Source organism: Hipposideros armiger, unplaced genomic scaffold (genome assembly GCF_001890085.2).
Source record: "Hipposideros armiger isolate ML-2016 unplaced genomic scaffold, ASM189008v1 scaffold_826, whole genome shotgun sequence".
Classification (NCBI taxonomy): Eukaryota; Metazoa; Chordata; class Mammalia; order Chiroptera; family Hipposideridae; genus Hipposideros; species Hipposideros armiger.
Window position 1 is genome coordinate 532,336 of NW_017732176.1, and position 17,260 is coordinate 549,595.

General features: G+C 37.4%; 1 protein-coding gene across 14 annotated transcripts in view; it reads left to right on the forward strand.

Annotated features, from left to right (window-relative positions):
• The window catches only part of C4BPA (complement component 4 binding protein alpha), a 91,476-nt gene that overhangs the window by 12,462 nt on the left and 61,754 nt on the right, over positions 1-17,260 (forward strand). For 12 of the 14 annotated variants that reach the window (XM_019629158.1, XM_019629157.1, XM_019629150.1 and 9 more), the window contains 5 exons: positions 4,479-4,564; positions 4,734-4,928; positions 6,490-6,672; positions 11,138-11,338; positions 13,333-13,521. In XM_019629158.1, coding sequence (XP_019484703.1) covers positions 4,479-4,564; positions 4,734-4,928; positions 6,490-6,672; positions 11,138-11,338; positions 13,333-13,521 — 854 coding nt within the window. The remainder of the gene's footprint in view (positions 1-4,478; positions 4,565-4,733; positions 4,929-6,489; positions 6,673-11,137; positions 11,339-13,332; positions 13,522-17,260) is intronic. The other 2 variants (XM_019629159.1, XM_019629162.1) reach the window with 1 other exon arrangement.

The following is a 17,260-nucleotide window of genomic DNA, read 5'->3' on the forward strand; positions in this document are numbered from 1 at the left end:
TTTTTTTAAATAAAAAGTTGAATCTCCCTAGATAAGCATACAATCCTTTTGCAATTGAAAAAAAAAATTGAAAGCTTGGAATAAACTTAACAAAGGATGTGAAGAACTGATACACTGAAAACTATAAGACAGTATTACAAGAAATTGAAGAAGACACTAAGAACTGGAAAGATATTTCATGTTCGTGGATTGGAAGAATCAACATAGTGAAAATGGCCATTTTTCCTAAAGCAGTATACAGATTTAATACAATCCCAATAAAAATCCCAAAGGTATATTTTAAAGAAATAAAACAAAAATCATCAGATTTGTATGGAATCACAAAAGACTCCAAATAACCAAAGCAATCCTAAGAAAAAACAAGGCTGGAGGTATCATACCCCCTGACTTCGATTTATACTACAAAGCAACAATAATCAAAACAGTATGGTGGCAGAAAAACAGACACCCAGGGCAATGGAATAGAAATGAGAACCCATAAATAAACCCACATGTATATGGGCAGATAATTTTTGACATAGGAACCCAAGACATACGATGGAGAAAAGAAATCCTCTTCAATAAATGGTGGGAAAATTGAAAAGACATGTGCAAAAGAATGAAACTAGATTGCTATCTGTCACCGTGTACCAAAATTAACTCAAAGTGGATCAAAGACCTAAATATAAGACCTGAAACAATAAATTGCATTGAAGGAAGCATAGGTACTAAACTTATAGACCTTGGGTTTAGAGAAGATTTCATGAATTTGCCCTCAAAGGCAAGAGAAATAAAAGCAAAAATAAATGAATGGGACTATATCAAAGTAAAAAGCTTCTGCACATCAAAAGAAACCATCAACAAAACAATGAAGGTATAATCTTAATTAGTAGTGTATAGAGTTGCTATATGCTTCTCACAGTCAGCCGATGATTTTGATGCACAATTCAACAAATTTTTTCAATGTTTTCGTCTGTTCTGCTCCTTACTGGCCACCCCGACCTCTCTTCATCAGTGACGTGCTCTCCCCCTTCAAAAAACGTTTAATTCATTTATACAGTGCTGTTTTCTTCATGGCATTATCCCCATAAACTTGGACTAACATGTCCCCTATTTCACTTCCAGTCTTGCCAAGTTTAACAAGAAATTTAATGTTTATTTGCTGCTCTAATTCAAGATCAGACATTCTGGCGACAACACAGAAAAATATGCAACAACAATAATGAAAGCCACATAGCAAGACACCACCACACATCGACACGACACAGCTGTGAGACACTGATATACTAAGGTTATAAAACCTCACCGAGCTGTTTTTACAGTGCTGCCAATGTAAGCACACGGTGGTAAGTTCATGAACTTAATTGTCAGACCTGATACACATCAGATCTACTTTATTGATTAGCTCTTTTGAATTTTAATTATGCTTCTCTTTATATGCCTTAAGCTTAAAAACAGCAATTAAAATAAATGAACAATTTCACAATTATTTTAAATATCACAAAATAAATTATTGATAAATAATAGCATATTTTGACTATTTTTCTTATGACTCATGTATTTTTGTTATGTTAAAATTCATGCTATATTGTGGGTACATTATTATTCATAGCTGTTTACTAGAAATCAAAACCTTTAACACTGTAATATGCCCATCTTTGTGCAATTTGTTAATCTTGGTTCTGATGTCCAGTTTCTGGAATATTAAAATCATTATTCCCACTTTTGTTTTGTTTGCATTTGCTTGATATAACTTTGCCCTTCCTTGTGTTTTTAATCTATCTGAAATACTTTTAGGTTTGTCTCCTGTGTACAACACAGAGTTGAATTTTGTTCTGATTAAAAGCTCTTTCTTTCAATAAGAAACTTAAGTCCAATTACATTTATTGATATGAGTGATATCTATAGACTTGGTTTTATTATATTATTTAATATATTTTACTGTACAAGGTCTGACAATTAACTTCACGAACTTGTTGCAACACTGTTGCTAACCTTTTCTGATATTAGAGGAATTATTCATTATGAATTTGTACCAACTGGACAAACAGTTAACCAAGTTTACAACTTTGGAGTGCTGAAAAGGCTGCCTGAAAAAGTTAGATGACCTGAACTTTTCTCCAACGATTCATGGCTCTTGCATCACGTCAATGCACCAACTCACACAGCACTGTCTGTGAGGGAGTTTTTAACCAGTAAACAAATTACTGTATTGGAACACCCTCCCTCCCTACTCATCTGATCTGGCCCCAGTGACTTCTTTTTTTACCTGAACATAAAGGAAATATTGAAAAGAAGATATTTTGATGACATTAAGGATATCAAGGGTAATATGACAACAGCTCTGATGGCCATTCCAGAAAAAGAGTTCCAAAATTGCTTTGGAGGGTGGACTACGTACTGGCATCGGTACATAGCTTCCCAAGGGGAGTACTTTGAAGGTGACTGTAGTGATATTCAGCAGTGAGGTATGTAGCACTTTTTCTAGGGTGAGTTTGCAAACTTCATTGTGAGGCCTTTTATGTATATATTCTCTCTCTCTCTCTCTCTCTCTCTCTCTGTTTATATATATATTTGATATTTAGGAAGGTTCAGAATTTAGTTCTAGTGGTAACCCTTATATATTTACATTTATATAATATCATTATCCCCTTTATATTTAGGCAGTTTAAATTTGCTCCTGGTTATGAGCAACAGTAAAGCTATCTTGTATTCTCTCCTCCCCTCCTCACCTCCTCTGTCTTTTCTACCAGTAAATGTATGTCATTTGTATTATCTTAGTGTTTATATTTAACATTACTGTTAAATGCTCATATATGTCTATAGCTTGATTTCACTCCCAACTCTTGCAGATAAAGCAATGAGGGAATTTGTTTTCTTTTCCACTTTTTCCTTCATCTCCTATTATTTGTTAGCTATGTCATTTTAGCACTGTCAGAACATATAACATTTGTATTTCATTCAGTCGCTCTTAACCCTACCTTTGTTTTTGTCCTAGATCTGCATGTTCAGTGTTCACTACCAGTTGTTTTTTTATTTTTGTTTTTGCTGAAATTTAGCCTGCTGTTGCTTGGTTGGCCATCGTTTGTCCTCTGGTGATTTCCTAAAAGGAAAGCTCCAAGTGAAAATTATTTGTTGAGTTCTTACAAGTTCAATACTATCTGAGGACTTCATGCTTAAAAGACAATATGGCTGGATATCAAGTCTGTGGCTCACATGTTCTTTTCTTGAGTATTTTATAGATTTTGCTAAATATCCCTTTCTAATAGATGTTGCTGTAAATAACTCTGATGCCTCCCTGGGTTTCTTTTTCTTATATGTGACTTGGGTCTTTGTTTGGCTGTTCAAAGATATTATTCTTTATTTTTGAAATCTAATAAGTCTACTCTTGGTTGTTTTGATACAAACCATTTTGTTCATTGTTTTGTTGTTGTTGCTAAGTGATATACAATTTTAAAATGTAGATTAAAGTATTATTCTACTTTTGTAATATTTACTTGAAATACATTTTAAAATAGCTATTTTGTTCTGTTTTGTGTTCTTTCTTCAGGTTTTTCAATGAAGTATGTTGATTCTCCATTGTTTATTGTCTATATCTCACATTTTTCTCTAATCTTTTTTGTTAATATTGTTGTTTTATTTTGTTTGATTTTCTCATGTTTATACTGTTTCCTTTATTGTAAATATCTGCTAAGAATTCATTAAGTACGATGCTGTTCAAATTTGAGGTGTTCCTATTGAAATAACCAGAAACAGTACTTTTCACTTGTTTTCCTGGCTAAGTTAGAAAAATTGCATTTTAAATAAGTTTAAAAATAAATAAATGCTTAATTTTCACTGTATCCTATCTTATTAAAATATTCATTTTCTTTAAGTTATTATTAAATAAAGTCGAGAGGCTCTTAAATTGCTGAAGGTATCATTTATATGAGTGTTCAATCATATTGTAGGTTATTCCTAGATGACAGTAAAATTTTACATCACACTAGCAATGCTTTTCTATTTTTTTTCTGTTACCATAATACATAGAGAGTATCAAGCTTAGAACTTGTCAAGAGCATAAAAATAGGGATTGTGAACAGGGAATTAATAGTGTATGGGAGAAGACAATCATCTACAAGTCAAAAGGAGGCTGCAGACCATGAGAGTTTGGAGCCAGTAATCTAGCTGGTACCCTCATCCAAACTGCATTATACACTCAAATGAGTCTTTCCCTCTATATTGTCCTGCTTGAGCTCTGCATGAATTCCATGACTGACAGACACCTAGGAGATGCTCAATAGTAGATTGCAGAATAAAAGAACAAGTGAACAAACACACACATCTCATTGCAGTGGTGAAATTTTGCTGAATGGAGCTTCAATGGGAAGTGTTATCTGAGAAAACATTATTTCTTCATTTTTAATGTTGAGTAACAATTCGTTTGTTCAGACACTTTTATCCAATTTAATTGAGTGTAGGAAGAATTCCACTAAAATCTTTGATCCTATTTTATTCAGATATATCTTAATTGGCTCAACCACTAGTCATTGTGAGATCCAAGATAAAACAGTTGCCTGGAGTGATCCTTTCCCAGAATGTGTGAGTAAGTACTTTTTTCTGATTTGACTATAAACTTATACTATGTTAGGTGATGAAAGTCCTGTACGTCTTTGCTGCTTTTTTGTATCCTCTATTAGAATTTGCATCATGAATGTTAAATTGGTAAGGATGCCTTCCCTGATTATTTCTTCCTCTTCACTCACTCATCCCAGTTGCCCAGTGTCAAGCCCCTCCAGACATCAGCAATGGGAAACACACTGGTGGATATGAAGATGACTACCGATATGGCTCTTCTGTTACCTACAGTTGTGACAAAGGCTTCTCAATGTTAGGCAAAGCTTCCATTTCCTGCACAGTGGAGAATAAAACAACAGGTGTCTGGAGCCCCAGCCCTCCTACCTGTAAAAGTAAGTTGCAATTGAATTGTTGAATCCTGCTTTGAATTTTTTTTCTTCTGTTTAAAGGAGGAAGGAAGGTGGATTTATTGGGGAAATGAAATGATTCAAAGACTAATTATTGCAATGATAAAGTCATTTAGTTGGTCAACTGATACGGATGTATGCTGGACCAGTATATGGTAACAAACAGCACCAATATCTCATTGGCCTTGTGAAGTAGTTGATTCTCATTCATCTTGAGTGTACTGAATGTCCAGGAGACTCTCTAGGTGTTAGTTTAGCAACAAGTTTAGCAATCTAGGTTGATCTTGTCACACCTTATATCAAAATGCACTTTCACAATATCTTCAGAAGAGCAAGAGAGGAAAGCAAATTGTGTCCCGGCTTTTAAGAGTTTTGGCTTGGAAGTGACCACATATCACTTTACATTGCAGCCTTTTCCCCCAAACTAGTAGTGCGTAGACCCTACATACCCCAAGAGAACTGGGGAATATCATCTTTTCTCTGTTCAGGAAGCAGAGCTGGAAATGTTGGTTAGCATTTGTAATGTCAACCACATAGCAAGCAAAACCTACTAACCACCAGAAGGTCAACAGGACAAAGTAAACAGTAGTTGAGCAAGAAGATATACTGTGGTATTTGGCTAGTTTGCTAATCTAAGGCATCTTCCTTTGCTACTTGATGCCTACACAGTATCACTTACTATTCTGACTCCCCATAGGACACAGTCAAATCAGGGGATGAGAGAGCATGATATTGCAAACAGTTCAAAATGTCTGGAATCTAGGAGGTGGAAATGGCAGAGACTGAGGCTGGAAAGTTAGCAGCATCAGGTTATGAAGGGTCTTATGTGTCACTCTCAGGAGTTCAGAACAAAGGTGAAGGGGAGACATTGAAAGGCTTTAACCAGGAGATTTAACCTGTTGCATTTTAGAAAGGTAACTGGCTGCAGAATGGCCGACAATTTGAAGTGGAACAAAATTGAACACATGGTCACCTGTTGCAAACATCCAGCCAATAAGTTAAGGTTGCTTCAACTGTAGCCATGGTAGCGGGCCTGGAGAGAAGTTGAGGGGTTGTAGAAGAATTAAGGTAGAAGGACTTGACTGTTCGCTGAGGGAGTAGGCAGTGTGTTCTTTGCTTGTGAAGGTGGAGATCTCCGATGCCCTGGGTGCCTCATTATCATGATCATCATACCATTACCATTGACCACTGACCCACCACCAAAATCATTGAGGAAAATAGGTCATTATAAGGGGAGGATTTGGGGACTTTGAGATAATGTGTTTCTTCTGGGTTCTATATGGCTAGTTTTTCTTGGGAAAGTGAGGAAGTTGGAGTTACCCACAATCATCTAATAATAGAACCAATATGATGGGATCTCATTTTAATAAGGCTTTTAAAAGTTGAAAAAAATATATATGCATTTAAAAATGTTTTCCCCATGTCTACTTGACATGTACTGTATAAAGTTTTTGTGTTATGCTTGGAACTAAATTAGCAATAGCAGTAATTTCCTTATTGCCATTTCTCGTTTATAATCCACTTGTCTTTTCTTATGATTCTTTAGAAATCAGCTGTCATCGGCCATATGTTAAAGATGGAAAAATAGTCACGGGATTTGGACCCAGCTATACTTACAAAGACTCTGTTGAATTTGACTGCAATAAAGGTTTTAACCTCAAAGGCAGCAGTTTAATCCATTGTGGAGCTGATAACAACTGGAATCCACCTCCTCCCATTTGTGAGCTCAGTAAGTATGGACCATAAAGGAACTTCAATGTTTGGCATATAAAGATATCCAGAAATGTTGGCGAGGGCATACATGTATGCCTAAGCCCATTTGAATTTCAGTGAAAATTTAAATTTAGATCAATAATTGTCTTTATTTTTTTCTTGTTGGGAAAAAGATAGACCACAGTACATGGTACAGGATCACATGACATCACAAAAGGCTGCCATGTGCAGTTGTGCAGGTTATGCACACTCCAACCTTAAGGGGAGATATTGACATTGTAGACATTGTGCATTAGTGTATTTCTCGCAACAATTTTCTTGCAGTTGATATAAAATTGTTTTGTTCTAACAAAATCATCATATTAGGATAATTGTTTTGAAAGATAAATAGTAAAGTGTTCTGAGGAAAAAAAATGTCTTTTTCTAACTTGCACAAAAGTATTGTATGGACTAACTATGACTCTGACATTCTGAAATTACAAACTCATGTGGATCATTAAAAATAATGTTAAAGTAGTAATGATAACTTGGCACCAGTCTAGGTATTTAATAAGAATTTAATCAATGAATCCTCCCCCAAACAGTAGACATTATTATTATTCTCACTTTACATATGAGGAATCTGTTTATTGAGGCTAAGTGACATGCCCATATAACTCGAAATGGGAGGAAGCCACTTGTGCCTTGTGCTCTTACTTTTAGCCTCATGAAATGTCAAGAACTTACCTTGGGGACTTCTGGAATAGTGATGTAAAGAGCTTGGGGAAAGCGCTCTCCAATCTATTAAACTGCTCATAATTAGCAAAGACAACCATTTTAGGTCTCTGGAGATTAACGAAAGAAATTACAACAAATTGATAAGCATTTATCTAACAAAATCTATGTGGAGTTGGAACAAACAATGGGAGGCCATTACATTAGAGCTAGGGTCTGTACCCAGTCCCCAACAGCCTTGTGGGAGAACTGTTTCAGTGGACTCAGGAGTGGCAATTCCCGTCTTCCCCAGCTTGCTGGGGTGGAATAGCAATTTAGACTGGATTTGGTTGCCAGCAAACATCTTGGAATAGCATTTTCCAAAGCTCCATGCTTCAGGTGGCAGCAGCCAGATGCAAGTAGGGGCATCTGGTGAAGAATTCAGTCCCCCTTTCCTGCCTAATTCTGTGTTGTAGGAGGTCTGTTCCAGTGGGGTTGGTGGCCAAGTGCCATCTCTCATCCTCCCCAGCTTCATGGAGCAGAATAATTTTCATGAGTAGATTTGACAGCTAGTGACACTAGCAGATCTCATTCTCCCTGGCTCTGGGCTGTGAAATATCTATACTTGGTGGTAGGCACAGCTGGTGGCAGTACCGGTTCCTACCTCCCCTCCCTCCTCTCCTTCTCACAACCCCTAAGCCATAGGAAGGATTTTGGGGGAACTGGTAAAGAATGAGTCCCCAGTTTCCCCCAGCTCCTGATCCATAACACAAAGGTCCTGCCAGGGGAGATTTGGAGCAAGCTTCAAAGACTGTCAATGCCCTGCCCCTGCCAAGGGACCTGGCTTTAATTGGATCTGATTGTGAAACAATTTATGCCCTCAGGGAGTTGTCAAAAACAATAGAGCAACCAGCTAACAATAATTGGAGGCTAACAGCTATATGTAATACCAATAGAGACAAACTAGCCAAAAGCTTAATGGGAAAGAGACAAAGAAAAACCACAGTCATCCCTGGTGGTAGGAAGACAGTGTGCCATCCCAAGGCTGTGCTCTCTTGGGAGCATCATTAGAGATTGCATGATTTGGGGGAAATAGACTTAACTGCACTAATCCACTGAAGTCACTAAACAAATAAATAACCAAACAAGAGACAACAATAACAGCAGGCCATGGAGCTGGGGAAGAGGAAATCAGTATCTTACGTTGTTACAATATACTATCTAACATGTTCAGTTTTCAACAAAAAATTATGGGACATGCAAAGAAACAGAAACAAGTAACTCATACAAAAGGAAAAAGCTGACACTGGAAATTGCCTTTGAAGGGACCTAGATGTTGCATTTAGCAGAAAAGAAGTTCAAAGCAGTAATTATAAATATGTTCCAAGAACTAAGGAAAATAATTTAAATAATTAAAGAAAAGGATTATGACATTGTCTTATTAAATAGAGAATATAAATGAAGGTGATGTTAGACTCAAAGAAAAAAAGGCAATTATGGAGTTGAAAAGCACAGTAAATGAAATGAAAAATTCACAAGAGGAACACAACAGTAAATTTGATTTGGCAGAAGAAAGAATTGGTGATTGTGAAGATAGATTGATTGAGATCATGGAATCTGGAGTACAGAGAATGAAGAAAAATGAATAAAGCCTCAGAGAAACGTGGGACATTTAATTGCCTCCACGTTTACATAATGGGAATTTCGGAAGAAGAGAGAGTAAGGAGCAGAAAAACTATTAGAAGAAATAATGGATCAAAACTCCCCCAATTTGACAAAAAACAAGCAAAAACCACATTAATTTACACATCCAACAAGTTTATGAAAGCCCAGTAATATTAACATCTGACTTCTCATCAGAAACAAAGGAGGTGAGATGGCATATTCAAAGTGTAGGAAAAAAACCAAAACTGTCAACCAAGAAGCCAACAAAACATTTCATGTTTATATATTTATTACAAACCCAACAGTACATTGTTATAACTATTGCTGTATGTGATTTTGTGTTTCACATCATTTAAGGTAGCTGAGAGAAGAAAGGAGAACAAGTATATATTTATAGAGCTTATTATAATAATCTTCCTTTACCACTCCTGATTCTGTTCATTTCTTCCTGTGCGTCCAAATGTGTCATTTCCATACTCCAATACAGCTTTGTTCCCACCTATCTTCTTTGTGCTGTTATTGTCAAATATATCACATTTTTTTGTGTGGTATAGGCTTAATAATGCAGTGATATACATATTGTTTAATGCAATTACTCTTAAGTCAATTAAGAGAAGAAAAGAGAAGAAATATACAATATACTATCTTTTTAATTACCTACATAATTACCTTTGCTGGTGCTCATTGTTTTTCTGCATGGATTCAAATTACTACCTGGTGTCACTTGCTTTCAGCCTGAAGAAGTTCCGTTAGTATCTCTTGTAAGGTGATCTTCTAGATTCAGTAAAATACCACATTACACTTGTCAGTATGGCTATAATAAAAAAGATAAACAATAATAAATGTTGGTGAGGATGTGAAAAAATTGGAAGCCTCATACAAGGCTGGTGGGAATACAGAGTGGTGCAGCCATTTTGGAGTAGAGTTTTGGCAGTTCCTCAAAGGTTTGCGGTATTATATGACCCAACAATTGCCCTCCTAGGTATCCACCTAGAGAAATAAAAACAGATGTCCACACACACAAAGTTTTATGTTAATGTTCACAGCAGTATAATTTATAATAGCTAAACAACGCAAATGCCTGTCATCTGAAAAATGGATAAAAGAAAAGTGGTATATCCATACAATGGAGTATCATTTGGCAATAGGGATGAAGTACTGATACATTCTACAACATGGAGGATACTTGAAAACATTATGCTAAGTGAAAGAAGCCAGTTATAAAAAAAAAACACCCACATATTACATGATTCCACTTATTTGAAAAGTCCAGAATAGGCAGACTCATGTATAGAGAAAGTATGGTAGTGATTCCCAGAGCCAGAGGGGAGATGGGAATAGGGAGTGACTACTAATGAGTACAGAGTTTCTTTTAGGGTTGATAAAAATATCCTAATGTTGGATAGTGGTGATGGTTACACAACTCTGTGGATATACTAAAACACATTGTATACTTTAAATGGGTGAATTTTATCTTCTGTGACTTGTATCTCAATAAAACTGTTAAAAAAAATCCTTACCCTACATACCCTTTAAAATGTTTGAAGGTAAAATGTAATAAATATCCCACTTGGCAGATGTATGTGTTAAATGTCCATATGATATGAATTAGTAGTGTCAGGAAAGAGCAAAGAACACAAGACACAAGTCCAGGCTCAAAAGATGCTTGGAGTTTGTTTTGTTCTTGATGAGCCCTTAGGTGATAATGTTCCTGGTGTCATCTGAATGAGGGCAATGACTTGTTTATTTTCCCCAATCTGCCAGGAAATAAGAAAGGATTGTCTGGCGCAGTTTTCCAGCCACATCTACACCTCACAAGCCTAATGTGTCAATTCAGAAACTAAACTTTTTGAAGTTCAATGAGGAGGGAGGGAAATTAACGTTTTGGATAGTTGGCATGACATACAGATACCACCTGGTGGTAGTGTGTTTAGTAAGAAACTCTCCGATGCTGTGCACATTTGGACGCATGTCCATGTGTGTTTTCTGGTGTGGCTGGTACATCAGCCATGGCAAGCTGGTTCATGGCTGAATGAACAAACGACACCCTTTGATAGGGCAGGTCATTGATCATGTTGCATTCCTAGTAACAGTATCTTTTTCCCTTATTCTTTTATGAGCAGATAGTTGTGTTGACTTACCAGATATCCCACATGCTTCCTGGGAAATATATCACTACCACAAGCCACCAAAAGGAGAACTGTATGATGTTGAGACTGTGTTGAAATACCACTGCTATCCTGGCTATAAACCTGCTGAAGATAAGCCTACGACTGTGACTTGTCAGAGAAATTTGACGTGGACCTCATATGTAGAATGTCAGGGTGAGTTTCCGTTTTTAAAAATCTTTCAGTATATTAAATGTGCAGCATCTTCTAGGATTTTCTAGCTTAAATGAATAAAGTTACATCCTTCAAGATAAAGCTAAAATTATATTAATTCAATAGAATAATGACTATTATTGTCAGAAGAAACCATAAAAGTCTTGGAGTTTGAGGGGCTGAGAAATTATAACCTTATCCCAGTTCAGAGCAAATGACACAAAGACACAGAAGTCAAACATTATACAGATTAAGTATTAGCTTCATTACTAATAATGGTAGAAGGAGAATACAGTTTAACTATTGCAAGAGTCAGAGCTCCATCAGCCCCTTTCTTCCTAATGTGGGCTTTGGGGTGCTTGGTAGAAGGAAGTCTGTGAAAGCATCATGAATTCAACCAGGTGTAAAGTGACTTGTCTCATGTCTCTTGAGCATGGGACTGTGGCTGAAAGAGCTTGGTCTTGTGACTGCTTCTAGAAGACAGACCTTGACCCACTATTCTTGCCTCTGGAAGATAGAAAGGAGACTTCCTCATCTCACTAACAGAAGTTGTCCCTTTGCTCTTAGAGAGAATGAGTGATGGGCTAATACACAGGCAGATGCAATTTTATGGGCCTCAGTGGAAGTGAAAACAGAGGGAGAAAATGCTTCCTTTCACGCATCTATCAGAACCCTGCCATTTTAGAGGTGAAGACACTGAAGCCCAGAATACAGGGAATTTTATTCTACAGATTGGAATTTGAAAAATATGTGAAATGCACAAATAATAAAAAATGGTAGTTTAGATCAACCCACTGAAAGATTAGTCATTTCATATTACCACTTAAAGCTTATTGCAATTTTTCAGACTCATTTTGTGGAAATAGCATGAAAGATTTTAACCAACTGACTGAATTAAAAATATGTTTAACAACAATTATTGCCACCACTTAAATAACAAAATATTGATTCATACAGGCCTTTGGAGATCCTCTTTAATGAATAAAAAACAATGACATGTAATTAAGACACTAATTTTTTTATATAAATGAATATTTATATGTGTTTAAAAACCTACCTTTAAATTATATTTACCTTATCCATTTTAATCTTATTGATTTAGTTGTTTAATAAGGGATATTTTTTAACCATTTAAAAAGTAGAAGTGAAATGGTATTGATCCAATTTATCATAAAATCTAATAAAATATGAATTTGGATTCATGCATTAATTATTTAAAAGTGTTTTCTACAATTTAAAGCGTTATATATAAACATTGTTACAATTTAGAAAACATGAATGTTGAGTATTTTTATTATAATTCGTGCTGAGAGTATTTGACTATCACTGCAAGACCACCCTGTAGTGCTGGTCAAGCTCCCGAGAGGGTCAACAGAGCATTTTACTCTGTTATGATGTTTTCTCTTACATCAAACAATATCAAATTCTACTTGAAAGTATTTCCACTAGGAAATAAAAATTATATCCCTAGATCAGCTCTTATTACATTAAAATGAAAGAATCTGAGTAGATATTTCTCTTAAATTTGGCATCAAAGAAGAAAAACCCTGGCCAAAGCAATAATTTAAATTTATTTCCATGCATTTGCTGTCAGGTAGATGTCAACTTTTGAGAACATTCTTCCTCCTGTGATTGGGGAAGTGTAAGTTATTAGAAAGCTTAATAATGACGTAACCCTAATGAAGCCATAAGGAGATGAATGTTATTTGTCTTTGCTCTGGACTAACTTTGAAAATTTACATTTTCATACTGGTTTAATCCAAGTTCTCATTTTGGAGGATCCTAGTGAAATTATTTACTTGGAGGGAAAAAACTGGGTTGGACTACTTCAGCAAATCAGAGACAGGGAGAGCGGACGCAAAGTGTCTTGGGTGTCCTTGTCTATTTGCCCCGTCTCTTCTGTGGTGAGCTCTTCCAAAGGTGGAAGTGAGGTCCTTAGCCATAGGGCCTCCTCATGGTGATTTTACCAACCGTTAGCCTCACTTTTTATTTTTTAGAGGTATGTTGCACAGAACCAGATCTGAAGAATGGCAAAATCCTTCAAAGGAGGAAAAAAAGTGTTGCCAGTAGCTGTGACTATTTCTATGGAGACTCGATTTCATATTCATGTTTTGGGAGAGAACGCTTTGACGCTTCATGCCAAAGGGATGGCACGTGGAGTCCTGAAAAACCAACATGTGAACACAGTAAGAGCTTATGGAATGATGTTATATTAGAAGTTTATTTGTTTCAAAGTAATGGAGATTATTGAGGGAAGGTTTTGAATTACATAAAAGAATTTGTACACTCTGCATGATACTTGGAGTGGATAAATTTGTTTAAAAGCACAGCCTCTAGTCCAGGTTTCTCGTTCCTTCTTCCTTCCCTTCCCTTCACTTCACTTCCCCTTCCCTTCCCCTCCCTCCCTTCCTTCCTTCCTTCCTTCCTTCCTTCCCCCTCCCTGCCTTTGGTTGTTCCCATTCTCTTAACCTTCCTGCTTTTCTTATCTTTTATGAACCAGTGAAAATAGGCCATACCTAATATATTAGTTAGACTTTTGAATTATTGCCTTCTGTTTCTTGGCATTTATTCTCTTTTCTTCCCTTTTTTTCTGGTCTGTATGCTTTAACCTGCAGAACAAGACTCCCCCAAATCTAATTGAACATGCTTTTCTGAATTTGCTTCCTTTCTTCCTCAAGCTTGCTTCCTTCTTCTGCTGCCTCTATGCCCTTCTTCAGACTATCCTTCTGAGCCCACCTCTCTCCCACCAAGAGCACTTAAGTGCTAACCGTAATCCTTCCTGCTCCCGCTGGTTTTCCATAACCCCGTGTATTGATGATCAGGAACAATTCTCACTGCCAGGACCGTGATTCCTTCTCTTACCTTGTGAGCAAGGAGCCCAAAGAAGCTCCAAAGTGGCCGAGCGTCAGTTGCAGTTTAGAAATGGGAAATGTTACCTCTCTTGGTAGAAGTGTTCCACTTTGCCTACCAGGACTTTTCAATCTGCAGATCCCTGAGTTCATGGATTAGAATCACTATTTCCCCAAATGGGTCACTTGATGAGACCGTAAAGGGGGCTACTCGTGTTTCCATGTTTTGGTTTCTGCACCCATGCATTTTATTTTATTGGGGACCCAGCACTGTATAAAGGTCTGTCTTTGATTTAAAGTAAATCCTGTGTTCTAGAAAATACTGTAAAATAATATTGTAAAGTCCTATCATTGTAAAGCATTGTCTCTCAACTGGCATTTCAGCTAAGCCTTTAACAGTTTATTCCAACGTTCTAAGAGGTTTGCAGGTTTGGGGTGACGCAGTCTGTAATATGAGTAGGGTATTTCATGGCCATGTCTCGATACCACACCTTATTTGCTGTGAGTGGTTCTTATAGGTGTACGTAGTGGGATCCTGTGCCAATTGTTTAAACACTCTATACCCCTTCAGATAACAGTGCGGAGTGAAGTCCTGCAGGCGGGGGAGGCAAGCCCATAGTTTATTTCTGTCAGAATAAATAGCTGTCCCTTCCAGGTGGAAGGGGGTCCAATAGAGTCATCTTGCTACCAAGTGGCTGTCTCCAGGGATGGTGTCACAGCAGCATTGCTGCTGGCAGGTTGGAGATTCAGTGACAGCAATAGCTAGTCAGCCCTGGTGAGTAGAAGTGAAAGATGTCGGGCTGATGCTTGTCTTTCATCCATAGAATAAGACCACTGTGTTTGCTCCTTTTCCTTTTGTGAACGCTCTGGTGAGGATGGTTGGCTTCAACTGGCCAGAGTGACAGAGCATGGTTGGCTTCACCTGGCTGAGACATTATTTTCTACTTGGTTGTTTAATGCCTCTTCAGTTAGGGGTGCTTTGCTGGTGTTAACATGGAAAATAAAAACTTCATACTTCCTGGCCACTCTCATATGTCCAAGTCACCTACTTCTATCCCAGATATCTTTATGCTCTGACAGACAACCCATTCATTCCAGGCCATGAACCCTAATTTAATCTATCCTTAGATCACTTCTGTTTAAAAAAAAAATGATCGAGTATACCTCCTAAAACTCAGGGAAATACTTACGTTTACCAGTTTATTAAAGGATATGATAAAGATACTAATGACTGATGAGNCTCCCTATATTTTCTTCTAGGAGTTTTATCGTTTCAGGTCTTACATGTAAGTCTTTAATCCATTTTGAATTTGTTCTTGTATATGGTGTAAGGAGGTGGTCCAATTTCATTTTTTTGCACGTGTCAGTCCAATTTTCCCTGCACCATTTATTGAATAGACTTTACTCCAATGTAAATTCTTGCTTTTGTTGTCATAGATTAATTGACCGTATATGAATGGATTTATTTCTGGCCTCTCTATTCTGTTCCATTGATCTATGTGCCTGCTTTTATGCCAGTACCACAGTGTTTTGATCACTGTAGCCTTGTAATATGATTTGATGTCAGGTACCATGATTCCTCCGACTTTGTTCTTATTTCTCAGGATTGCCTTCAGGCAATCATCATGTGAGTCTCTTAGCTGTTTGTTCCCTGAGATGAGTAGAAGTTCCCTTGATGAGTTACAGCTGTTCAAATGGCTGATTTCCAAGGGAGAGCTCAGGGAGCCCTCCTCACAGCCGCCATTTTCCTCCTCTGGAATATACTTATAAACACTAAATTGGAATTGGAATATGGAGAGTGGCCTGGAGGACAGGAGCAGTGTTAGAGATGTGTCCGGAAAATGAGTAAGATTTGAGTAAGGGCAAGTGGGCAGATGATATGGGCAAGAGTAAGGAGGTAGGAAAGTGGAAATTTCAGAATATATTCAAGATGAGGAAAGAGTAAGATAGGGAATATATAAAATGGAGTCATTTTAACCAAGCTGCTAAAATTATTACCATTATGAAGGTTGAGGCATGGAAAAAGACTTCACTTTTTTTTTTAACTAACCTGAAACTGAAACTTTTTTTGAACTTCCCAGTCCTGTGTCAATGCCTGGCTATACATCTAGACCTTCAGGTAATCTTCTAATTAACTATCCCCAAAAGACCCGTGTATCCAGGCCACCTGATTACCCCCTGAAGGACTCACATATACATTCACCTGACGTCCATTATCCAGACCACTGGGATGTGATCTGACTTCCTAGCACCCATCGTCCAGACCACCTGGCATTCATCATCCTGACTGCCTGGCACCTGAATGATAACCATCCTGGACCAATGCTAGGGCTAAGGAGGAAGGACTGATAATTCTCAAGGATGCACTTTTTACTCTAAGAACTTTTAACTTGTTGATGAAAGAATGTCCAAATCTGTAGAGAATTTTTATGAAAAGTTTATTTGAGCCAAACAGAGAATATACCTGGAAGCAAGATCTCAGTAGGGTGAAATAAATGCTTCAGAGAATAATAGCTTGCAGTTTCTTTTTATGCATTTGAGATTAAGGAGGGAACATTATATGAAGGTAGGTGAAAGCAAATCAGGGGTCAGATTATAGGATAGTTAAGATTTTGTGCTCTCTTGGGGTGGCCACATGGAAATTAGATTACAGGGTAGTTAAGAGTAGTGCTCTTTTGAGGGGTCTAAAAGGGTGACCAGGTATTAGAAGGAAGAGTCTGAAAGGGGGCATTTCAAAAGTGTGTTAACCTATATGCACAGAAACAATGGACAGGGCTTGCTTCAGGCAAAGCTAAGCCTTTCAGTAAAGAAGTTGTGGGCGTGACTACCCACCATGACCTGCCCAGTTAGGAATTTATGATCAGATAACCCGGTGAGGTTACTTTCCATAGAAGTCCCCCCTTACTTCCCTCCTCTCCGCCCCCCCTCCTCACTTCCCCCCCACCCCATCCCCACACAAATGTTTCTTTCTTCTTTGGAACACTTCTGGGTTTTTGTCTAGCTGTATTCCCAGCTTGCAGCCTCCAAGACCCTTGAATTAATCTCTATCATTTGTTTTAAGCAAATAAAGCAAAGC